The sequence below is a fragment of the Myotis yumanensis genome, unplaced genomic scaffold, assembly GCF_028538775.1.
Source record: "Myotis yumanensis isolate MYYU_CA2020_CCGP unplaced genomic scaffold, mMyoYum1.0.hap1 SCAF_7, whole genome shotgun sequence".
Classification (NCBI taxonomy): Eukaryota; Metazoa; Chordata; class Mammalia; order Chiroptera; family Vespertilionidae; genus Myotis; species Myotis yumanensis.
In genome coordinates this window covers 88,542,681-88,569,362 of record NW_027223758.1, presented here as the reverse complement: position 1 = coordinate 88,569,362, position 26,682 = coordinate 88,542,681, and the positions used below count along the sequence as shown (strand labels likewise).

The window sequence follows — 26,682 nt, the reverse complement described above, 5'->3', positions numbered from 1 at the left end:
CACACAGGTCAGGGACAGGATGCCCCAGCACTGCAGGTGGAACCCCCAAGGTTTAAAAAGGGTCTCAGGGAAAGAGAGAGTGAGCTGCCATATCGAGACTGAAAAGTAAAATTACAATACAGTACTTAAGGTTTCACTAAAATTCAATTCTGAGTAGCTAAAGCGAGAGAGAAGATGCACATTAAATCACATGAAACGCATTAGCTACAATTTTCAAAAGTGACTCAAGACTTTGGTCTGACAAGAACGTGTCACGTGGGGCTCACATGGAGCTGGCTGGGTGGTGACAGGCGTCCCCACAGGAAAGCAATGCTATGCGTTCTGGAGTCTTTGCTCACAGCATCTTCAATGAGGGCTTTCAAGCAAATTGCTGTTCTTCTCAGGGTGGGGGGAGGCACACCAGTGAGGTCCACTGGCCCAGTTTCGTGGGAGTGTGAATTCGTCAAAGATAAAACCTGGCTTCTCTGAAGTAGAGGAAGGAGTATGTCCATCCTCATCCCCCACCCGGCCCTCTGAGCTGTGCGTTTGATAGAAGCGGAGCAGAAAGCTGCTGCCGGTCATCTGGGGGAGATAACCCGGGGGCAGGTTTTCCGTGCGGCTGATGAGGGCCGGTCTCAGGGGAATGGCCGGTCACAGGGCTCCGTGAATACCGAGGTGTGGCGGAGGCTGGTACTGTGACGGCGGCCATTCACCTGGGAACAGGTGGGCGGAGAGGGCTGCCATCAGAAGCAGGGCCCTGCGGCCGGGCCTTTGGTCAGGGGCTACCTTTCCCCTGGCCTTTAAAGAGAAGGTTCTGCAGATCCTTTGCTCAGATAAGCTTGATGACAGGACTGCACGTTCCCTTACAGGTGGTCCGGTCAGCGGAAATCACCGCCGAGGAAGGACGGGTTAAGCAGCCATTGGGGTGTTTGTTGGGGGGGCGGTTGTGGGAATGCCGGGGCCTTTGGTAGCATCAAAGCCGTCATTTCAAAGAAAAGCTGGAGGAGAGCGAGGACCTATCATTTTCGCTCCTATTCTCGCAAGGCCAGGAACTATCCCCTTTCCAGCAAGGAAAGCCGTGCACCAACCGGGCTGCAGGTCTCGCCGAAGAATGCGCCCTTGCTTCAGAGAAACGGTCCCGGAGGGTGGCCGGGTGGTGTTCCTTTAAGATATTCTAGAATGAACAGATGTGCCGATTCTCTATAACTTGCCTGTGCAGATGCTGAAAGAGAGCATTCGCGCTAAAATACACGCGGCCTATGTAATCTCATCGGGATGCTCGGGGTTTTAAAGTGAAAGCGTGTACCTGCAGCTGTTTGATGGCTTCTCAGCCATGAGCACCCGGTTACACAGCAGGTGCAGCCGCAGCTCCTCCCCGAGGTGAGAGCTTCCCCCAGACCTTGGTAAGGCTGCGTGTCCTGCCAGGCCCCGCGCTCCCCTCAGGCTGGGCTCGGGAAATGTGTCCAAGGGCTTCCTTTCTCTGCGGTGAATGCCCGAAGCACCCACACCAGCAGGCGGGGTGGCGGTGAGCAGCAGAAGAAGCCGGGAAGGGCGGGCCACCTGCCACGGGTCTCCAGGAATAGAAGCCGCACAAGAACCTCCGCGCAGGTTTCGTGCAGCGCGGCTGCCGATCACACTTCGTTACTGAAGCTGCATCATGACGCTGTGAGACGGGAGACCGTGGGGGAGAAGGTGGGGTATCCTCGCAGCTGCAGCTGGTCACCTGCCTCTGGGAGGCCGTGCGTGGCCGTGGCCTCCATCCCTCCAGGGCCGGTGAGGAGAGGGCCGGGCGCCAGCTCAGAGCTGAGCCCCCAGGCAGCCGGCGAGTGAGTGAGTGAGTGCGCTGCGGGCATCCTCTGCCAGCTCAGGACTGACCTTCCTTCCGCTCACAGCCCACCTCCCTGACCCCTCCGGGTCCCGCGGCACAGACACATGTCACCCGCAGTCATGATGCTGGACAGTTACCAGGGCCTTTCCTGGCACACGTCCTCGTGGGCCAGCCGCTATTGTCTTGTTCAATAGTTACCATCAGGCCCCGCTGGTGCGGCTCAGTGGCTGAGCGTCGACCTAGGAACCAGGAAGTTATGGTTCAATTCCTGGTCAGGGCACAGGCCCGGGCTGCAGGCTCCATCCCCAGTGTGGGGTGTGCAGGAGGCAGCCAATCAATGATTCTCTCTCATCATTGATGTTTCTCTCTCTCCCTCGCCCTTCCTCTCTGAAATCAATGGAAAATATATTAAAAAATATATAGTTACCGTTAGGGTTCCACTGGTCCTCTCCGCCCAGCACGAACAGGAAGTTCTCCACCTCCACGACGCAGTGGTGGGCGCTGTTGTAGGGCATGACTGGAACGAAGAAGAAAACACAGCCGTGTGACCTTTTCCATCTGAGCCCCTGCCTGTGGCTCACTAGGTATTTGCTTTCACCAAAGTGTAGAGAACGTGAGATGAAGTCCGTCGGAAGGAGAGAGCCAACAGCAGAGCAGGGCGCCCACCCAGCCCCCACATTGGCTCAGGGGCTGTGCCCAGTGACGGCAAGCCCGGCCCCTTTGGATGAGTTTTACATCATGTTATTCCACAAATTAGCCAAGGACAACCTGTCACGCTGCTTTCAGTTCTCCAGCCCTCCCTGCCTGCTGGTGGGGCTCTCGCTCTGAAGCAGTGACTGAGACTCCCAATGGTCAGGGCGGGCGCCCTCCTGGAGGAGCTAACCCTGCACACTCGTGGGGTCATTCAGAGGCCCTGCCCCCCCTCGGTTTGCTGAGATGCCCCGTAAACACACTCGGGGTGCTGGGTGGCTGTCTATCCCCCAGCGCCTAGCAGGCCGGCTTTCCATACAGTGTTCAGTTTTTAAATTAAGGTCCTGCTGATTTAATGCCTCCTCCAAATGCATACGCTCAATTTCCTGTACAATGTCATTAGCAGCACAATCACACATCGCCTATCTCTCTGCTTAGGAGCTCTTCTGGAACAAAGATAAAAACCGTCAGGAACATCACGAATATTCATCCCGCTCACCTCGCCTGTCTCCCTGCCCCAGGGTGCGGGCTGCGAGGAGGGGGTGGTAGTCAGAAGCCCGTGAAAGCCAGGTTTCTCGGGGTTGGTTCTCATTTACATTTTCATTTGGGAGACACACGCAACCAGAACAGGACACCCCCCCCCCCCCCCCCCAATCACAGCGCGGTGTTGACCTCGGCCGGTGTCATCTCCTTTGTAAATGTGACCGTCCGCAGCATCAGTTATAACACATGCGCTGGCCGGGGCCAGTGACACCCGGAGTAAATGATGTCCTTGTTCGGCTCATCACATGGGCACCTTAAATCTAGGTGAGGAGAGATGGAGGTGATGTGCACGCTCAGGCAGGGAACGTATTGCCTGACACGGATCAGCAGAGCACTTAAGGAACCAGTGCGCTGGGAAATCAATATGACTCAAGGCCAGGTCTGCCTCCAGCTCTCCCTCCAATGGGGAGAGAGAGGGAAAGAGAGAGCGCGTGCCTGTCCTACACCCGACGTGTTTTGGAGGACACACCTCTCTCATCTTATTTTGTTGTTATTATTATTATATATTTTTTCAGAATGTGCTTAGGCAGGCTAAGGTAGGCAAGTAAAAAGAATAGGAAACAGGCAAAGCTTTGAAACCCATAATGCAGCTTCTGAAAGAGCCAACCAGGTCCTTGAAGCATTTTACTCAAGGATTGTAGGAGTTTCGATTATTTTATCATGTTTTTATTTTTACTGTGACTATTCATTGTTCTTTGAACTGACAGCCACAAGGGAGAAGGCATTGCTATGTAAAGCCCTGATTTCGGGGATAATGTAGGAGAAATTGGGTGTGCCATTGGTTTGTGAGGTCCATTAATTAGGTCGATGGACACAGGGCGTCATCTTGGGAACGTCCTCCCCCCTCCTCAACCCTCAGTTATCTCTTTGGGAAATGCTTTCAGCCAGACAGATTCTGCAGCGTCGCCTCTTAGAATCCATTTGGAGCAGAGTGTGTGTTGGGTTCATTGAACAACTAAGATTGGATAGGTTTTGAACATCCTCGCTTTTTTCTTTTTCAAATGAACTCATCATGGTTTGGATTATGAGGATGGTTCCAAAACACCAACAACAAACTATGCTCCCCATACGTTACGTGTCTCATGAACAGCCTGATGCTACTCAGTCCATCATCATGTCAGCTGGTCAGCGCAGACGCCTAGCCTTGATGGCCATCTGCTCCCGTGAGAAATGAGCGGAAAAGCAGGGGCCACCGGCTACAACCAGCATGTGATGGCAGCCACTCTTCCAACATCTACTTAACATTTCTGGCCCGTTCAATGTCCGCATCTTACGAGTAATACAAATGGTATTCTCTTCTTTGTAACTGGAAGTCCAGCTTTATAATACGGCACTGTCTCTGAAAATACAACTGCACTTGTATTTTGTTCTTGCCATTCACTTGTTCCCATTCAGGCAGGCAGACATTAAGTGAAGGAAATAATAGATGGTTTATCCTTAAGCCTGTTTTTCATGTGATTACCCCTACGGTTATGCAAACAAATGAAACAATTGCACTAGGGCCAGTGGTCGGCAAACTGCGGCTCGCGAGCCACATGCGGCTCTTTGGCCCCTTGAGTGTGGCTCTTCCTAAGCCTTAGGAGTACCCTAATTAAGTTAATAACAATGTACCTACCTATATAGTTTAAGTTTAAAAAATTTGGCTCTCAAAGGAAATTTCAATCGTCGTACTGTTGATATTTGGTTCTGTTGACTAATGAGTTTGCCGACCACTGACCTAGGCTAACGACTGAAACCTTCCAAATAAGAGAGGGGGTCTTTGCAGTTCTAATGGAAAGGCTACTTGAAGGCATTCCTCTTTATCGACACTTAGAGTATTTACTCTTGTTTTTAAACCTCGTATGCTGTCTTTCTTGGCAGGATATGTCAGTATCCTCATTCCTGCATTATTGTCTCTTTTGAATTATTACCATGAATTGCGCGAGGCTGTAAATACGCACAAAGCTCTTTGAAATTCTTCTGAATGTAAAAGGCTCCAAATTTATTAGAAGAAAAAATCTATATGAAATGAATGTTGGAGTTTTGTAAAAGACCTACTTTCTTTGATTTCTGATGGAACCTGAAGGGAAGTAAAATAAACAGGGCAGCAAGCAAGGGCAGACATCTGTTCAAGGCCGAAGGAGGTCCTGCACTTACTGGTCACCTTTTGAAGAATGAAGAAGACCCGCCTGCCCCTCTCCGGCTTTCTCTAGAGGCGGACACTCGCCGCGCCCTCACGAGCAGGTGCTGGAGGAGAAGTTTGTGCTCCGTGCTCACCGGCAGCCCCGTGTGCGTTTTTAGCGTGTCAGTCAGTGAGTCAGAGGGAAAGGGTAAAGAGAAGCTAATCAGGATGAAATGAGATTAAAGGCTGTCTAATTTTACAGCAACTGTGATCCATCAGCCACTGTGAAAGTGACAGTGGAAATGAATGATGGAGACAGACAGGTGGGGCTGTACATTCCACTGATTTATCCTCAAATGCACTGGGCCTTATTTTATTGAGTGAACATGACCGCATTTATCATGACTGTCATCTAAACCCACTTCCCTCCATTTAAAAAGGTCACTTTACTCAGAGGGAGCAGGAGAGAGGCACTTTCAAATCAGACTTAGCCTCTCCTCACATGTGTCTCGGAGGCCCTTTGTGAGAATGCTCAACTTTTATGAAACAAACTACAAGTGCTGGAAGGAAAGGGGGAGGAGGAGGGAGGCCAGAAAATAGAAAAAGAAGAAACCTTTGGACATCTGCGGGAATACACTCACTTAGTCCCTAAATTTGAAGCAATCTGTATCATTTTTGCCTTTGTCACTCCGAGGGAAATTCTATTCTAGCCTGGGAAGTGAAATCAAACGTTTGCATGGAATATTTTTAATGAAGAAAGTAAGAACAGGTGATACCATACAGTAAACGTGGGAAAGCTATTGAGTCCCAGCGTTTACTCTGCCGAGTGGCCGGTCATCACACACTCAGTAGATGTCAGCAATTGCTACAAGTTGAATCTCGGCCACAATTCACGCAAATGCCGGTTAATTGTTTCCCCATCACTTTAAGGCCATAAAAATCTCAGTTACACAGGCTTTTTACTCCTCCTGGTACCAGTGCAATAAAATAGCCTGGAATGTTATGCATCAAGTTAGTCTTTGTGAAGAGCATTTTGTGCTACTTTTCACAATAGTAACCACCATGCACCAAATATTTACTATGTGCCAGGCACTATGCTGGTGCTATATCTATATATATATACATATATACACACACACTTGTATTTATATATAGGTACCTGGATTATATTGCTGAAAATATAACACCATGTTTTGTTCTTGCCACGCATTTGCTCCCATTCAGGCCAGCAGAAATTAAATGAAGGAAATAATACATGATATTATAATGTATGATAAAATATAATACAGGATAAAATATACCTCTATTTGATTTATCTACATCTTTCATTTAATACAGCTAACTACAAGGGAGGCATCACTCACTCATTTTATTTCTCTAAGAAATACTGAGGTTTTAAGAGGTTACGTCACTTGTTGAAGGTCATACTCAGCTAATGAATGGCAGAGAGGACCCAGACACAGGGCTACTGGATCCCAACCCGCGCTCCTACCCATTTCACTCTACCGACTCTCAATAGGTGTGTGCGCCCAACCAGCAAGTCATTACTAGTACCTGTGTCTTCAGTGATGGTGTTCCTGAAATCCCTGTATAATTTTTTTTGTGTTAAATCATATGTTAAATGTCTATTATTTTCATATTTAAAGGAATCCTAATTAAAGCAAGTGGGCACTCCTTTAAAGTTTTTTTTTGTTTGTTTTGTTCTAGAAATCCAATATTCAAATGGTGGGTTTTCTTCAAGTAGGGTACATTTGTTTGAAGGAGCAAGGAAAACAGGGCGCAAACAAGCCAGGTAAGGGCGGGTAAAGTCTCCTGGCAGATTTTTAAGCAACGAGCACCTGTTTCAACCTCGTGAGCAGATTCACCACCGTGTCTTGGGCATAGAGGCGCTTTGCCTGGCACATGCAGTGTGCAGGGGCTTGTGTGTTTGAAGGCCTCATTCTGCTGGAGAGCGACACGTCCACTCCCTCCCCTATGTCACATCTGAGGAAGGTGTTCCTCTCCCTGAGGAAGTTACGGGAATCCTCCACAAACACAGGATGTCCACGAACATCCGAGCCGCGGGTCATCGTGGCTATGCCAACGTCATAAAATCACTAAATAAATGATGATGGGATATTTATCACTTCGATGTCACATTTATGAGGGCCTTGATTTCCTCTTGGCCTTAAATTCATAAACTTGCAAAACTGTCGAATATGACATACTTCTACCTTGTTTTGAAAAAATAATTAATGTTCATGGTAAAAATACAATCTTATAAAAAATAAGGGGATGGGGGACCCATAAGTCTTCCCCCCCATTCCTGAGCTGCAGCCCTTTGGCTCCCTGCCCCAGAGGCCATCACTGGCACTGTGTTCTTGGTTTGCCTTCCAGAGAGATTATACACAGGAGTCATTTCCTCTCATACAAATGGCAGTAGTGTTCAATGGGCACAATGTTTACTACTTCGCTTTTTTGCACTCAAGAATCCATTCATTTATTTACTCCCCACCAATCAACTATTGTTTTCAGCGGCTACTCTACGCCAGGCCATGTTCTACCTGCTGAGGAGGTCATGAGGAACAGCAACAAGGAATGTTCCGGTCAGGGGAAGCACATAGGCAATATGTACACAACTAGATAGGCAATTTTGTTTCCAAGGACAAGTACCATGAAGAAAAGTAAAGCAGGGTCAGAGGAGGGGGAAGGACAGGGTGAGGGGTTTTGAGAGCAGTCAGGGAAGGCTTTTCTGAGTGGGTGGCTTCTGAGTAGAAGATTGAGGGAACCGAGCCATGAAGGATGGAGAAGCAGGAACAGTAAGTGCAAAGGCCCTGAGGCACTGGTGCAGGGAGTGTCAAGAACAGCAGGAAGACCAGGAGCAGCGAGGGTCTGAGATGAGGTCAAGGTGCTGGAGGCAAGGACCAAAAAGTGGTTGGCATGTAGATGCAAGAAGTCCATCAGAAGGCTGATGGACTTTGATATTCAGCAGGGCTGAAAATCTGCATATTATTACCTGCCGCTGGATGAATAGCTGAAGACGATCCCCTAACCTGATAATCCTTTTATTGTTTGTTAAACTTTACCTTTGATATGTCTGTTTGCTTTGCTAAAGGGCAAATGTATATTCCAGTAAATAAAAAGCTGATGGGTCTGGAGTTTCAGCAAGCTTCGCCAATAGAGTGAAGTCTCTGCCTGGCTTTCCCCCATGCCTTCTAAATTTATATATCTGTTTATGTCACAGCCCCTTCTCCAGATTCCTGAACCCTTGCTGCAAAAGGTTGCAGCATCGAGGGGAAACCCAGGGCAGATCAGGTGCAATGGTGCAGTCCTGGCCACAGCACAACGTTGGATTACCCACCACCACATTCTTGTAACAGCCCCACAGTGTTCCATGTGATGGGTATCCTGCAGTGTGTTCCATGCCTTCTGATGGCCATGTATGAACTCAATCAACAAACTTTACAAACATTCATTATGTGTCAACAATTTCCTGGTTGCTGAGAACATACAGGAACTATGCGGATGGTGTCCCCACTCACATAGTGCTTACATTACAGGGGACAGAACACAAACAAATAGATATGGGACACATAGGAACACAGCCAGGCGGTGACATGATCTACAAAGAAATAAAATGGGACACTGTGTTAGAGAGGGAGTGCCTGGATGTTGCTCTGGCTGGGGTGGTCAGGGAAGGCCTCACTGGGGAATGATCCTTAAGGTAGAATTTGAGGGGAGAGAAGGAGCCAGCGTTAGAAAATAAAGGGAAGGAATCCATGCAGAGACCCGGAAGCGGGAATGAGCTGGGTGTGCCCGAGAAGCCTGGAGAAGCCTCCATGCCTGGGGCAGAGGCGAGGGCCAAAGACGCGGGAGAGGAAGTCAGGAAGAGGGCGGAGGCTGACAGGTGGGTGTTTATAAACCAGGGGAGGCGTGTGGATTTTATTCTTAGTTTGATGGAGACACTGGAGGAGTTTGAAGCAGTGGACTGACATCATCTGGTTTATGTTAAAAATGATTACTCTGGCTGATGTAGATGTTGTGGGTAGAAGAGGGAAAAGAGGGGGACCAGAGAGGGGTGTCTGGGTGAGAGACGATGGATGCTGGATCAGGAAGGGGCCCAGGGAAGGAGAGAAGGGGACATGTGCTGACAGCTGTTCTGGTTACACAACACACACACCCAGGAGTTTATCTGTAGGATTAATCCCCCCACATGAAGCTTTTGGGCTAAAGGATGGGTACATTTTACATTTTCATGAATATCATCACACTGGACCCCTTTTCACACTTGTCCCTTTGCCCATACGGTAGGTGAACAGTTGGGATCTAGTTAACATTCAAATCTGCATTTATTTAATTATGATACAGGTTCAGCATCCTTTCATATGTTTAAAATCCACCTGTGTTTTATAGATTTTCCTGCTGGATTTTGACTTCTTGATATCATAATTTATGCTACCTGTATTATTTCTGTCTTTAAAATGCTTTTCTATGGAGTCACCTTAACTGGCAAAATACCAGTAAATGATCTTTTGAAAGCACGGCATTGCTAGAATACCTATTTGTGAAAATATTTACTCATTGAAGCAAATTTAAAGAGCAATTACATGCTGTTGAAAAAATATATACACCTGAAAGAAAGATGCCTCACTTTAATAATATTCAGTGAGCATTCCTTGCCATGGGGTTGTAGAGGTTTTGTTTGTTTGCTTTACTATTTTTTTTTTTCATTTTTACAGTAAGTGTAATTGAGAAACAAAACTGTTTAAAATTCCCTCGTTAGCTTAATCCCGCCACCCAGCCCTCCTGCAAAGGTCTAGCGATGGGGCCAGTGCCTCTCAGATAGAAACAGACAAACGATCAAACATCTGGCAGCAGGCAGTGCCCGATGGAGATTATTGATCAGCTACAGAAAAGGCTCCGTTCCTTTTTTCCTGCTGTATTTGGATCGTACTATCTCTGCAAACTACTAATAAATGGAAATGTGTTGTGCATTGGGGATGACTTGATCAGCATGGACAGTTCATCTGGAAAATTAAATCCCGTAGGAAATTCACATGGTCTGATTCCAGTGCTGAGCTGGTGGAGGCTCTGAATTAACCCAAAGGTTGTCAACACTTTCTCCCTCGTCCCCAACTGGCTCTGCGCACAACAGGCCGGGTTCCCATAGTCCCGCTGGAGACAGAGTCTTTGAAGTGAGTTCAAGATGCATAAATCTGAAAAATACGTGCACACATGCTATGTTTTGGAGGCTGTGCAAAAGCCAAGAGAGCGTGTTCCTCTGTCCTAGCTCAACCCTGTATCTACAGCAGTGTCTCCCGACCAGAGTGCTGCTTTGTCAGCCCCTCTCTGTCCAGCATTGCACGGAAGGCAGGCCATTACTGTTCACTTGCCAAGTCATGACACAACTGACAAACAGCCAGTGTCTTTGGGCGTCATCCCTACAGGATCTGTGAGCTCCTTGAGGCCAGACCGTGTCATCTCTACAGCTTTCTCCCCAGCATTGTGCCCAGGACCAAGGCTGGGTCAGACCCATGTACTGCGATAGCTTTTATGCCCAACACAGTAATTAGAAATATTAGGTAAACAACAAATGTTAGGGGCACAAATGAGTGAATGCTAGCCAGTTAAGGAAACTGTGGCATTCCCTTCTCTGGAATTTGTAGAACATGTGATGGGTACCGGAAATATGCAGGAGGGAGGAATTGAAGGAAGAAAAGGGAGAGAGGGAGGAAGGTGTGCCTTGGATCAGGATTCTTTGGCTACTAGGATAGATGTCGCTCTATATGCAGTGCATATGTTAGCTTTAAACAAAGGAGGATTTGTAAGTTCTCCAAAGACTGTGACATATTTCATTAGAAACTATCCGAGGCCTGATTGTGCCAGGCTTTTTAACAGGTCCTTGTTGAGTCTGAGCCCTTTACATGGGGTGGGGAGCTAACAACCAGTGAGGCTAAGGAGACTTAAAATAGCCCTTCTACTCGCTATTAAAGCAGAACTGACTTATTTTTATTTTAATTAGGATATTTTCACTGATCTAGCCCTAAATTGCGATTGTCACTATGTCAACTATTTTATTTTGCAAACTTCCTGGAATGTTAGTTTAGACATTAAGAATAGTTTTATTTTCACTTTTGGAAAGTAAAACCACCTTTGGGAATGAAAGCTACAATCTATTCCAAAAATTTTCCCCGTTTTATAAAGTGCTGTGTTTGCAGACACACGGATGAAACATGCTAATGAACGCTCCCATGCTCCCTTTCCTAAGGGCCAACACAGCGTCTTCCTGACCGTATCTTTGAGGGGCGTGAGAGATTGTACTAGTCATTGTTCTGCACCTAAAAAGGCGCATCGGAAAAACAGTCAACTCTGTAAATGGATTAAACGAGTAAAGCAATACATATTATTTAAACTCGTGACTAGAAAATCCTTGACCAAGGTCAGGGGAGCCAGTGCTACCGAAACTGTGGCTGAACTAGCAAAAGGACAGCACAAACCATTGTGAAATTGCTTCCGCTCGCCTAGAGGCCGGCCCCACAGCTGTTCCAGCTTATTGAAGGAGGAAGGAAATGGGTGAGGTCTATATGATGAGAATCTATTAGGAAGTGGATTCTGATAGAGATCACACACTCGATGTGGGAATGTAAACTCTAGTTACTCACTTTCTAACCCAGGAGATAGCACAAGGTACATTGAAGAATCATCTCTCTGCCAACTCATTCATTCTTCATTCATTCATTCCATTAAGAAATATGCATTTGAGGAACTATTAGTTATTGTGCTAAGCTCTGAGCATAGAAAGATTACTTGTCCAAAGCTCACAGCCCAGAAAGAAAGAGAACACGTGAGCAGGGAGGTAGGACAGGCAATGCTATAGAAGACAAGCACCAGAAGCACCAGACAGGGAGTCACTGAAACTTAGAGAGAAAGCGAGGCTTATGCTAAATCATAAGATTAAGAAAATGCTTTCCGGGTCATCCCAGCAGCAAAAGTCACGGTCAGTAAAAGAAACATGGATTTAACAAATACTGAGTTCCTACTATGACTATGTGCCAGAGCTTGGGCTAGGCTTTAGTGATATTGTTTATTCTAATTAGGTTATTTTATAAACATTGATTATTAAAATTAGAGTCCTTTCCAAAATGTTCTCCACCTTATCATCAGATTATTGCGATAGTAGCTATTTTGTGGAAGCCAGGGAAAATGTGTCTGGGGAATGTGGGAGCAGGTAAAAGGGAGGGGCTGTTTTCTACCCGTCCTTTTGGGCCACTGGCCCACTCCCCAACTCAGATTCCCTTTGGTGCTCGCTCCCCTCAGACAATCCAGAAGCCACGGCCTCCACGTGAATTCAATCTCTCCCAGCATCTGCACCCACCTCCTGGTTCTAGAAGGAGTTGCTTTGCTGCTGTCTTGCTACTGCCCTTACTTAATTGGAAAGGATATTTCACGGCAAAGATTCAGAAAGATTGGTCACATGTTCCTCCCACAACCATGTCATGGTGTGTGCATGTGTATGTCCACATGTACCTATGTGTGTGCTTCATTCAGGAAGCACTAGTCGGACTGGGCAATCAAGAGTATCCGAGTCAATAGCTTCAACACACCCGGGAAATGAAAGTGCAGCCCATGATCTCAGGAGAGGAGCCCAGGGCGGTGGCCTTTGTGGGAAGGGGCGCCTAGAACCGCCTCTTGAGGAAGTTCTGAGAGCTGTGTTGCTGGGAAAACGTGGAGAATGGGGATGTGCAGATCGGAAGAGGGAAACATGGAGGGCAATGTGATGAATACTGAAGTTCCCTTTTCTCCTTTCTTGGCACCATCATTTACTGGCAAAACCAGACAGTCGTTGAATGTTAAGTGATATTTACTTATGAATATATTTATGACCGCACAGGAGCATTTGGCACTTCTCCTGTCTTAGACTTTAGGCTGAGACCCTGAGACTGAAGGTACCTGCCAGGCCATGTAGGCAGGACTTGATGAAAGCGGCTCTTAGACTGGTTCTGATTGATTGGATATTTGGATGTGTGCACACACACACACACACACACACACGTGCACATTTAGCCTATATAAACAATGATATGGAACACTATTAGTGAGTAGGGCCCTTTTCAAAGAGAGTGTTTGTGGGAGACTGGGGGAGCACTAGGTATTTTTTTAATCAACAGAAGGAGAAGGAAACCCCCCTTCCACCCTGCGCCCCAGAGACAAGGCAGAGACGGGTGGACATCCCTCACCTCCTGGGCTTGACATCGAGGTCTGAGCAAGAGGCTGCAGGCGCTGTCTGAGGTGCAGTGTGGGGGGCTGGGGCAGACGCGCCAGTATGGGGGGTTTAGGGGGGCACCCAGCACCTTCCTGGGGGCTAGGCTGGTGCTCGGGAAGCTTGCGTGACTAGAATGTCATGAAAGGTCCTCCACCAAGAAGACTAAGCGCCGGCCAAGCCGAGCCCGACAGGAGCTGCATGGCGGGCACCCCACGGCGCAGCGGGAAGCCTTCACCAAGAGGCTCACCATGGAGCCATAAAGACAGCCATTCAAACCCCCAGTCAGCTTTAGGGCACTTGCCTCCTGAAAGGCAATGCCAAGCCAACCAGAGCTTGTCTCCCTTTGCCTCCCTCCTCCAGCTCTTGGCCTGGTGGGACCAGACTGCTCATGTTGACTGGTTTTTCCAGGGCGGCCAGCCCCACTCCCGCTCAGGTCCACGTGGGTGTGCAGGGAAGGGCTAACACAGGCCCGAGAGTGCGTCCTTAGAGAGGCCTGCTGCAGGCTGGCCCCCTGCTGGCAGCTGGCAACTTAGGTTTCAGGAGTGTGCCCACGGCCTTATCCAAGAGTGGCCATCTGTGCCAGAGGAGACAGACAATGTGCTTTACGCTACCGCCCTGCTTCCTTATGGGAGTGTGGGATTTGGGCGTGTGTTGAGCAGAGGATGTCTATCTGACCAGCCTCGGTAGAGACCTGGAGCACTGAGTCTCTGATGAGCCACCCTGGTGACAATATTCACAGGCGCTGCCACAAGTCCCGCTGGAGGGAACAGGTGCGTCCATGGGGCTCCACTGGGAGAAGACACCTGGCCGGCACCTGCTTTCCTGCGGGCTTTGCCCCCCACACCCGTTTCCTTTGCCGATTTAGCACTTGGCGCTATGGCCCTTCTTATGTTCTTAGAAAATGCGCAAAGGGAAACTAATACAGACACTTGTGAGACCATTCGGAAGGTGGAACACAGTGGTGTAGGGACTTAGTGTCAAAGATCTAGGGAAGGAGGAAGTCACTGGGGCTTGGCTCGTTCAGGTAGTGAGGCGCCCTCTTCAGCCCTCAATCTCCCCCCAGCCATCGCAGCCTTCCCTGGCCTTCCAGGGGGCGTTGCCTGCTTAAAACAACAACAACAACAACAACAACAGCAAACAGAAGGTGCAGACTTCCCTTCTGCTGTCATTAGAGCACCCCATTCCTGGGCCACAAAGCTGGGCCCATATTCCAGTGCTGGGCATGATAGTGACTGGCCTAGAGATGGTGCCATGACCCACCAGGCCCTTCACAGGGGTTTTCCGTTGGAGCTGAGAAGGAACCTTCCCTTCTGAGCCCAGGCCCGGAGCCGCTGGGGGCCACGAGAGGCAGGTCTGGGCACAGATGGAGCTCACAGTGAGGAGCAATGAGACCTACAGAGAATGAATCTTGATGGGATTTTGACATTTTGTTTCTGAGCCATGTCCTGCCCTCCTGGTTATGTGGCCCCATAAATCTCATTTCTGTCCCAGATTTTTATAAGAGCCTTTGAACAGTCAGCTTCTCTGCTTTCACTTTTGTCCCCGTTGGCTTAATCTTCACAGAGCGCTCAGAATGATCCTTCTAAAACCCAAGTCAGATGACGACATCCACTTCTCTGTCCTTTCCTTACTTCTCGTCACCCTCCGGATAAACTCTGAAGTTTGCAGAATGGTCTACCAGGACCATGTGGCCTGGCTGCTGGCCACCGTTTCCACTCCCTTTGTCACCACTGTCCCTTCACCAATAGTGCTCCAGCCATACTGGCTTCCTTGCCATCTCCCCAACTCCACAAACACATTCCCATCTGCATTCATCCTTCCTTGGTGCGTTCTCCTGACTCGTTCCATCACTTTATTCAGGTGTCTGCTAGAGAGACTTTGTCTGACAATCACGCTTAAAAAGGCCTCTCCTGTCATTCATCACTCCTGTACCCCACTTTAGTGTTCTTAGTAGCATTAATGATGCCTATCATTATACAGGTTGTTATTGTTTATAAACTATTTCTCTATTAATATATTAGCTACATACGTAGGCAATGTACTGATACATCAGCTGTGTAGATGTATGATTGATTGTCTTGCTCCCCAATGAACTCCCAGTGCCCAGAAAAATGTCTTGCACACAGTAGGCACCTGATAAATATTTGTTAAATTAATGGCAAAATAGTTTGTAATAATGAGTTGGATTTCTGTAACTTGTAACCAATACTTTGAAATTTCAGATGGAGAAAATAAAGTAATTTGGTTAAAATGAAACAGTAACATAAAAAGCATGTGGTTTTAGCTACTTGGTTCAATATTGGAGACTTACATGCAATTTGCCATTTGAAATGGAAGGTAGCATAGTGTCATACAGGTCTATGTTTTATATCAGCTAACTGTGAGTTTAGAAGTCTCGATTTCCTTCATCAGTAAGATGTGGATTGTAATATCCACCTCACAGGGTTATTGTGAGAATTTAATTAAATTGGATAACTTACATAAAACACCAGGCTTATTACAGACAAACTATAAAAGTTAATTCTTTTACTGTCCCCTCTAGTTCCTCCACCAAATATTCTTACATTGTTTAATTTTACAAAGGACAAAACATCTCCAAACAAGTCAATTTCCTGCACTTGAACTACCAAGTAATTAATAAAAGCATGACATTGTTAAGGCATGGATTTGATATAGAACTAACTTAAAACACAGTTTTTGCTTAGTGGAGTAGGAATTTACGGTTCTCAAAAGATGATCACATCTGGATATGTGGATAGAATGAAGTGACACAGGCCCCAAATTTTTTAAGAGTTATATTGGTGAAGCTTAAGTGGTGTACACTCACATTCTAACAATGCACATTGCATGAGAAGGATGTTATTTCATTTCATTTTTACCTCATATATATTAGACATCTACTATGTGCTGTGTATGAAACTGAGGTGACTACAAGCATAGTGCCTGACTATGTGGCTCACATCCAATAGAGGAAACTAAAAATATATTTTTATTGATTGTTTAGAGAGAGAGGAAAGGAGAGGGAGAGAGAAACATTGGTATGTGAGAGAAACATTGATCCACTGCCTCCTGCATGCCCGCCCCCTTCCAGGGATTTAGCCACAACCCAGGTATGTGCCCTCACCTGGAACCGAACTGGCAACCTTTTGGTGCATGGGGCAATGCTCAGCCAACTGAGCCACACCAGCCAGAGCAGGAGGGAAAATTTACATGCACACAAAAATAAAATGCAAAGCAGATGGAAGGTTATGATGTGATAGAAGTCCAAAGGGCAGAGAAAGATGAGGCAAATGAAGAGTAATTTTTTTAGTTGTCTCAGAAAACAGTAGCTCCAGGTAGATTTGTGTTGGTCCTTGAAGGAAGGGTGGGAAATGGAGCGCTGGAGAGGGCTCGGGGAGCTCTCGTCATTGTATCTGTGTGCACAAAGGCTCGGTGGTGGGGACTGTTGGTAGCTTTGTGGGGCTGGCAGTAAAGAAAGGCTTAAGGAGCAATGGGATGTAAAGTTGGAAAAACAGCAAGAGATGAGGTCATGGAGGCCAGTGGATACGAAAGAGTCTATCGCTCTCAGTAGAGAGGCCCTGAAGATTTAGGGAGCGGAGTCGAGCATGAATGGTCTGCACAGGGCATAGATCCTGTCCTTTGATCTTGCTAACATTCTTTCATCACATGGTCATGTTTAGGCTAAAATTAAAAGCCATCATCTTAAAGCTCAATAATCCAACAAAAGAGGAAAGATCCATATGGGGAAAATGTGAAAAGTATAAACACCATCAAGTGTCAACACCAGAAGAGTAAAGCATTGTCACATGTAAAGCCTAAGAGGCAAAAAAGGGGGGGGGGGGGGCGGGCTGGGAGGAGGAGAGGGGGAGAGGGAGACATCAAAAGGAAAATAGAAAGACCATTAACTAAAAATGACAATGTGTATATGTATTATTTGTGGAGAGGGAGTAGACAAGAAAAAATTTTAAAATACAATAGAGGGGAAGAAGAGAAGGAGTAAGTTCCATCCTCCTAAGTCAGAAACTAGATATTGTTGTAAATAAGACTATCATTCAAACACCATTTCCACTTGAATTTGGATTCTCCTTCCCTTCATGTTGACAAAATGGGGAGTCACATTATATCTATACCACACAAGGATGGCCACTCTATTCATTGTCACTCAACAAAGTGACATCATTGCAATCACTACTTGGCTCTTACTCTTCAATAAATTAGCTAATGAATTGTCCTCTTTCCTCCGAAAAAGTATCTGAGCATCAAAGGATAGTAACAAGGTCTGAATCCATTAATACTTCCTTTCATTCTCCCTTACACCCATACCCTTCATGTTCTTATTCCCCTCGTGACTCGGCTTAGATTTTAATGCCCATCTTTGCAACAGTTTCCTGGCATACACCTTCATCTCTCTTGCTCTTTTCTCTATTTCTCCTACTTGCACAACAAAACCAAATCTTGGTTGTATCCAGCCCCAATGTCAGCACCAATGCAACTGACTGTGGCTATATCGTGTGAATAAAATTCATGTTATTGTTGCCTGAAGTTTCTACTGTGTTTCCCTACACCACTCATTATCCTATTTTTCTAGATCAAGGGTTAACAAACTATGGCCCATGGACTAAATCTGGCCCACCATCTGTTTTTGTAAATAAAGTTCCATTGAAACATAGTCACATACACACAGTCGCATCCATCAGCTTATGCATCAGCTACGTGGCTGCTTTCTTTTCTTAAAAATATATTTTTATGGATTTCAGAGAGGAAGGGAGAGGGAGAGGGGGAGAGAGATAGAAACATCAATAGTGAGAGAGAATCATAGATTGGCTGCCTCCTGCACACCCCACACTGGGGATTGAGCCCACAACCCGGGCATGTGCCCTGACTGGGAATCGAATCGTGTGACTTCCTGGTTCATAAGTCGATGCTCAACCACTGAGTCACGCTGGCTGGGCTATGTGGCTGCTTTCTTGTTACAAGGGCAGCATTGAATAGCTGTGACAGAGACGCAATGGCCTGCAAAGGAGAGAGTATGTGCTATCTTGACCTTTACAGAAAGCTTCCTGACCTGTCCTAAATGACCATTTTACATCTTCTCAACTCTCTAACATCTGCTTTTCTGATGTACTTTTAGCTTATAACCTTCTTTTCTATTTCACGAAGAAAATAGAAACACTTAGAAAAGAACTCCTACAGGCTCCCCGAATGCACGTACCAAATGACCTTCATGGGCATGCCTAGCCATACTCGGCCTTTCTTTTTGTTTCCTTTTGTTATCAAGGATGGATGACTGTCCATGCTTATTTCTAAAGTCAAGACCTCCATTTGTGTGCTGGGTCCCATTTCCTCTCAACTACTCAAGGATACTTTTTCCAGCAATGTCATCACATCTTGCATCATTAATTTCCCCCTCCCTATCAGATGTCTCCCATCAGCAGAGAAACAAGCTGTTACATTGCCACCTTAAACAAAAAAAATCTTGGATCAATATTCTCTTCTGCCTACCTATCCCATTTCTTTGTTTCTTTTCACATAAATAATCCTTGAAAAAGTTGTCTCTACTCAAAATTTCCAAGTTTCCCCTTCAGTTTTCACGTAAACCCTTTCTTAGTGTATTTGAGCTTCATCCTTCCACTGACCCAGCTGTTGTTCACGTCCACGTTGCTAAACAGGATGTCCCCTCTCAGTGTGCACTCGCAGGGTCTATCACTCACATAGTCCATGGCTCTCTCCTTCACCCGTGTCCTTCCAGGGACCATGCTCTCTGGGTCCTCCTCCGACCTGCTGGCTGTTCCCTGGTCTGCAAACGTGCTGGTTGCTCGCCATCTCCGCCGTCAGCAAACCCAGCATGTCCCAAGTGCTTGTGCCTTTTCTCCTCTACCCACACTCACCCCTTGGTGATCCTCCAGCCACAGGACTTGCAGGTCCTCGTGGGCATCAGGGGGGGTCTCCGGCTCCACATGCCCCTGGACAAGGCCCCGGCTTTCCCCTCCAAACGCCTTCCCACCTAAGTCAGTGCCAACTCTACCTATCCTTGGCTTGCTCGGGACAAAACACCTTTCTCTTACAGCATGCTTGATAAAACACATTATTTATTCCTCTCAGGATAAAAGATACGCTTTTAGACTTCTTCTGTGTCTACACACACACATCCATAAAAATGGATTATAATATATCTGCTCTTCTAACCTGCTCATTTTACCTGGAAATATGTGATAACCTACTTTCATTTCAATAAATATAGATCTTCATTAATTTTTTAAATAGTGGTATGCTTTTTTTTTTTTTTTTACTATGGATAAACTGAAACTTGTCCAACAATCCCTAATTGTCAAACACAAGTTTGGTTCCAATTGATTGCTGTGATAAACAATACCAAGATAAATATCTTTAAACATATGAAAGATTACCATCTTACAGCACATTCCTAGAAGAGAGAGGATTGCTGAAATCAGGACCCTTACATTTCTTAAAAATCTATCCTTTATGTAATTTACATATAAATCTATACTATAAATACATTTTTCCAGATTCCAAGATGACAGTGATATACTAATATTTATTAGTTGAACATTATACAACAAATCAACTACCGATAATTTAGTAATTTTCTTTCACTGATGACATCTGAATTGTAGTTATGAATCCGATGTATACAGAAGACATCCTATATTCAGTTTATAGAGGATGTGCCTGGTGACAGGGGATTCAGGGACCCTCAGTGACAGCCCCCTGGCTCTCCTAGAGTTCTCAGCCTGGCAGCCACAGCTGTGGTCCACGACGATGTAGAGAAGCGATGCACTACGATATGATCACAAATGGAACCTACTTTCTCTTCCATCAGAATTGCTCGCTTCATGATATAACCAAGTGTTCAGTAGTCACATTACTTCTGGTACTGAGCAGGCAAGTACCCCGTTCTCATTAAAGCTGAGTAATTATAGACATGTAGTCAGGATAAAGTGGGGTTCTAACTGTGGGCTATTTAAATTAACTTCCTAGATGGCATCTTCCTATGTGCTGTGAGGGCTTCCCTCTGGAATTCCTGGCAACCACTTCAGCGCCGCTCAGGCGCGAGAAGTGCTGAAGGGAGAACTGAGTCTGTTAATTGCTGGGGCTGCAGAGGCCCAGGCTGCATCCTGCTCCCAGGCGCCTTGCGGGGGCAGCTGCAGTTCTGAGCTGAGCCACTAGATGGTGTACACTGTCTTTTGCTGGCCCCCCAGAAGAAAGCATCAAGAACTAGGCTTAGAGATGGGGCTCCCCCCTAAGGAAGGCCAACAAAAGCAAAGAGGAAAGCTGCAACAATAAGACACACATTGGGGCTGGGGTCTCTTTAAAACTCTGATGTTCATTTTTTTTTTTTTTTAATGCAGATAATGCTGAGCTGGAGAATAATATCAATATTATTTTCTTTATCCCATTCCTAAGTAATTCCAATTATTTGAGCTGGACCAAAATCTATCTCTGGTTCTTAGTTATTCATGGTAACCTCTTTTGAATTTCATACTTCAGTGCTGAAGGCAACATAAATAGTTTATTTCCTCTTTTAGAAACTCAGATGGACAAATGCTGATCAGCGATATCACGTGCTAATATTGTTAAAGACAGAGTTTTACAATAGGCCTGATTTTCCAAAAACTTGAAGATCCACAGATAAGTCCTGTGGCAGAGATGTCATGAACTGGGATCTACTGCTTCTTTTTGCCTACACGCAACTTTGACCCATGCATCAGTGTGAACTAGATTTCCATATGTCATGGATGCCTGGTTGAGAAAATGATTTGGTTTTCTTTGCTTTTTAGGGAATAATTCCACACAACAATTATTCCAAACATTTTTAAATTGAAAATTGCATTAAGAAGCAAACATTTTAGAAAAGTCGAAAACATAAAGTTCTCTTCCTTTCCTTAAAGTTCTCTCTTAGGTTTTTACAAATACAAAGGCACTTAACTCTGGGTGCTATTTTATTTAGAAGCTTCAACACATCTTTTACTCTTTATTGAATTCACTTTTAAAACAGTAAACTACTTTCACTGAAGAACAAACGTTTTACTGAAGAAATTGAGAGAATGAAGAGTCCTCTCCCTTACCTCCCAGATTTTTACAAATAACAAATGCATTTAAAGTATGGACGATCCTTTTTTTATTAAGTCATTTCAACAATTTTTTCTTTTTTTAAATTTTGTTTTATTGCTTAAAGTATTACAAAGAGTATTACATATGTCTCCTTCCCCCGCCCCCCGCCCTTGACATTCCCCCGGCCTCCCCTACCCACCCCCCCCAGTGTCTTATGTCCATTGGTTATGCTTATATGCATGTCTTTTACTTTTTCTTGTCATATTAACCTAGATCCTATATGAATTATAATTCTTCATTTGAAGTAGCAGTTTAACTTTCTGAATTCTTACTGGTCAAAGATGACGGTAGCAAATCAGTATGATTATCCTGTGTGTGTGGGGGGGGGGGGGGAGGGGGGTAGTATTGAAACCAGTCAGGGCCTTTGAGTTGACAAGAGCTGCCCGAAGTTCATGTCCTCGATGCAAGATGAGATGAAAAAAGGTCTATAGGTGGATCTTTAGTTAGAAAATCTAAAGTCAGTGAAATTACTAAAAAACCTTAATAGTACTTCTGAAAACAAGACACTGATTTTATGTTCTCAATTTTTGAATTACATTCAACTGACATTTAGAAGAAATTTTAAAGGAAAATTTCTATTAACTGAGAAACAAGATTTATTGGACTATAGTGATAAATTATGATTATATTTTAAAAGTATAGTCAACCTATGATTATGCAATGACCAGTGGTCTGGTTTGCACATAGTCTGTGATTTTTATTTCTTTTGTTACCTCTCTTCAGCCTGTCCTTCGGTTATTTAATTCTTCAGAGAGTGAGTATAGTCAAAGGGTAAGTGGAAATAAATTGATGAAGTATCAGCTATGAAAAAAATTCTTTGTGTGTATGTGTGTGGTGAGAGAATGGAGTGATAAGGTTAAAATTTTATGAATTGTGAAGTTTCTAGTATCCTTGGATTTTAACAACCAATCTCACCCCTTTACTTTGCATAATTAATATTTAAAAATTGGCTGTTTTTATCACATTATGTTTTATACCTAGGTTATATTTTAAATTTGTTTTCAAATATTAACTTTGTAAGATATAAACCTTTTACATTAGGTTTCCTGAAAGCTTTAGATTTAATTTCATAATATTTACATTTTCTTATTTTTCCTGATGTCCTTATCTGCCCATGTAGGGTGGGCCTGTAAGAGCAAAGCCAATCAGATTGGGATTGAAATATCCTCTCTCCAAATTGACCTGCCTAGTGGTCCAACCTCTCATGCAACATGTATGTGAGGGTCACAGCAAGTGAAGTGAATGGACTGAGTATTTTTATTCTATTTGGCCCACTTTGAGTACATGAGAGTGTGACCAGCTCCAGTCCTTATAGTATAGGCCAGTGATGGCAAACCTTTTGAGCTCGGTGTGTCAGCATTTTGAAAAACCCTAACTTAACTCTGGTGCCGTGTCACATATAGAAATTTTTTGATATTTGCAACCATAGTAAAACAAAGACTTATATTTTTGATATTTATTTTATATATTTAAATGCCATTTAACAAAGAAAAATCAACCAAAAAAATGAGTTCGTGTGTCACCTCTGACACGCGTGTCAAAGGTTCGCCATCACTGGTATAGGCGGTATTTTAAAAAATATACATATTTATTGATTTCAGAGAGGAAGGGAGAGGGAGAGATAGATGGAAATATTAATGATGAGAGAGAATCATTGATCGGCTGCCTCCTGCACGCCCTCTACTGGGGATCAAGCCCGAAACCTGGGCACGTGTCCTGATCAGGAAGCAAACTGTGACCTCCTACTTCATAGATCAATGCTCAAGCACTGAGCAATGCCGTCCAGGCATAGTATAGGCAGTCTTAAAGAAAGAATAATTTGTTATAACTGCAATTTTATGATAGTTTTAAGTAAGTAAATTGAACTGGACAAAGAAACACATGGAAGTAAAAGTGACAAGGGGAAGAAATCCTCGTGGTTGCCTTACATTTAGGCCACATAACTCACTTTTCTCCTGGGAGCCAGATGATGAATTGCAGACTTAGTCTGGGATTCAGATAAAACACGTCAGACAAAACAAAGGGCCATTACAAGATGCCCAGCTGTTCTTTGTCTACTCCTGAAAATGGTATTCCTTCATTCCTGTATTCCACAAATATTTATTTATTGAGCCCTACTCTGTGCCATATACATAATCTTATTCTCTTAGAGTTGAGTTAGTTCTCTTTCATTTATTCTTTTTACAGATCTCAAAGACACTGTTTGCTTACTTGCTGACTTCAGAATTTCTATTCCTAGCCTCTTCTCCTGTATCATATAGACCAGTATTTATCCAATCCTTTCTGAATAATTCCCCTTAAATATCTCCCAGTCTTTAATTCTTCATTCCTCACTGATGCATTCACTACATGTTTATTGAACACCTACAACGAATGGGCCAGGCACAAGGCAGGACATGACGCATAGAGACACCACAACTTGGCATCTTTAAGACTAAATGTATTTCATCCTTTTCTACATTTGCATCTTCTTTTGGTTTCCTCTTTTGAGCAAAGATATCAGCTCAAGTTGGCCAACAGGCCAGACTGTTCCTTACCTCCTACTGTGCAGATGTTTAATTCCATTTATCAAATGAGTTTTCATTTTGCCATTCCTTCCTGTTTTCATAGCCATGGCTGTAAATCAGGTCCTATATCCCCTACCTAGATTATGTAATACATGGTTACCCTGTCGCCAATCCCTCCTTTACCAATTCACCCTAAATTAGCTTTTCAACCCCTGACTTAATTATGTTGTTTCCCTACTCAAAGATTTTTGGTGACTCCCCACTGACTATAGAATAAAACCTAAATGGCTTTCACCTGACCCTTTACACCCGCTCTCAACCTCCCCTTTCGCAGTTCCCAGCTCGTTGGAATTTCCTAAATTTAAGATGCCATGTCACACTCTACTTTTGTTCACGTTGTTCTCTCTCTGCCTGAAATAATAAGAACTCAACACGTTTGTATGTTATTTACCGGGTTACAAGGGACTTTCCCATGCACCTTCTGTGAGGTAGGCAGGGATTATTCCCCAGAATAAAAATAAAAAGAACCAAGGCTCTGAACATGTAAATGATTTACAGAGGGTCTTATGATTAATGAGAGAGCCTAGATACTAAACATCAACGGGCACTAGCATCAAAAAACCCCCACAAACAAACGAAAAAACAAATTAGATTGAGGTGTAGCATTTTTAGAGAATAAAATGAATTTGGAAGATAGCTTTCTATCAGTATTCACAATGTATCAGTATTCAGAAAGGCAAATCTTAAATTCTATAGCTCTTTGAATTTATAACACTAATCATAGTTTGAAAATAATTTCAATATTTTATAGTCACTATGATAAGCTCCACCCCGTTTTTAATCTTTGTGTATCTTTAGTAATAAAGATATACTCACAATATTGGTAGTCGAGATTTCATGAACATTTTGTAAAAATAATACCTGCTAGTATCATCAAAATTTATAATATGCTGTGCTACAATTTGATGGAAAGACACTATTTCAACAGACATTTAGCTAGGACCTGTTTTGTGCAACTATGTTAGGTACTTCATAAAAATCCAGGGAGAAAATACATTTTCAAAGCTTGCCTGCAATTTTTAACTTGGACTCTAAATAAGGTATGTCCGTATCCCATAAATCCATGATTCAAAGATCAAGATGAATTGGACATTTTTCTCATCATTAACAACTTTGGGACCTCAGTACATAACCTTTTATATGCATCATAGAGGCCCGGTGCATGAAATTTGTGCAAGAGTAGGCCTTCCTTCCCCCGGCTGCCGGCACCCAGGACCCAGGCTTCCCTTGCAGCCTTGGCTTCGTCTGGAAGGGCATCCGGTCTAATTAGCATGTGACACTTTTATTATTATAGATATCAAACAATTTGATGTAATGCTCATCCACACTGATCACTGTATAAATAAAATGTGAAGGTAAACTGGCTTTGATGTGTTAGTTTATTGATTGCCAAGGTTCCCAAAGCTGCTACTGTTGTTCAGGTACTACTCATTCAGTTCTTCAATAATTATTACATGTGCTTGACACAGTGGCTATAAAGATAACTAAGGCACATTATTCTTGCTTCCAGTATAGGAAGGCAGACTTTATACAACTACAGCACAAAATGATAGACTTTCCAAGGTAAGTGTGGGAAAGGGCACCCTGACAACACAGAGGAGGCAGCCAGCCTTTGTTAGAGCTGGGTCAGGAGGAGGTTCATGGCCAGGTGGGTGTAACGCCATGTGCTCCCTTAGCAACCTGCACCTACTTTTATCTTGGCCTATCACTTCATACAGAACTGATTCATTTCTGTTTTCTGTGAAAATTGTGTAGGCCTTAATAATATGAGCCATATCTTACTTGTATCTCAATTTCCTAGCACAAAGCTGGAAATCCAGCAAGTGTTACACAATGGAGTGTGGAATTAGACAGAACTGAGGAGCGTTCCATGCGGAAGGAAGTGCATGAGCAATGGCCTAGGTGTCGGGACCATATTTCAGAGATCTGCATGTATGCGGTTCGGAAAAGATGGGGGAAAGGAGTGGAATGAAGGAAACAGCAAAAAGCGAACCTGGGGAGGCAACTTTAGAAGCGTGTGGAGGAGCTGGGTTTCATCTTGTGTGGTTTGGGGACTCACTGGAGATTTGATACTAGGGACTGACAGTGTGAGTGGAGATGAAGACATGATTGACATGGATACAGAGGGTAATCGTGACAGCATTGTTGACAGGATGAAGGAGGGCCTAGAGGACAGGAGCAAGTCTGGGATGACACTTAGGTTATCAGGCTGGGCGGATAAAGATGCTATTTGCTAGAATAAAGAGCAAAGGCAATGGGTTTGAAGGCAGGGTAAGAAATTTAAGGCCAAATGGAGATGATCAGGAGATAATTAGAAATATAGAGTAGTAGGTTTCAAGAGTGAGGTCAGGGAGGGGAGCACAGATCAGTGGTCCATCATCAATGCATGGATGCTACAGGGTGTTCAGGATGAAGAAAGGGCCATGGATCACGTTCTGCCAGATGCTGGTACTCAATGAGGTGTCCGGGAGGGTACCCAAGAAAGCATGTTTCTGCATAGCTACATTTTTGTAGTAAGAAGATGACTGTTACTGAGATGAAGGATATATAAGAAATACTAGATATACAGAATGGATTCTCTCTGGATCAGAAACCACTG

At 44.6% G+C, this 26,682-nt stretch overlaps 1 protein-coding gene across 2 annotated transcripts in view; it reads right to left on the bottom strand.

The window, feature by feature from the left end:
• Positions 1–26,682, bottom strand: part of KLHL14 (kelch like family member 14) — a 95,891-nt gene that overhangs the window by 20,099 nt on the left and 49,110 nt on the right. Inside the window, exon 4 of one of the 2 annotated variants that reach the window (XM_070421211.1) lies at positions 2,235–2,324. The exons of the other annotated variant lie outside the window; for it this stretch is intronic. Within the exon in view, the coding sequence (XP_070277312.1) occupies positions 2,235–2,324 (90 nt within the window). The remainder of the gene's footprint in view (positions 1–2,234; positions 2,325–26,682) is intronic. 2 annotated transcript variants of the gene reach the window in all.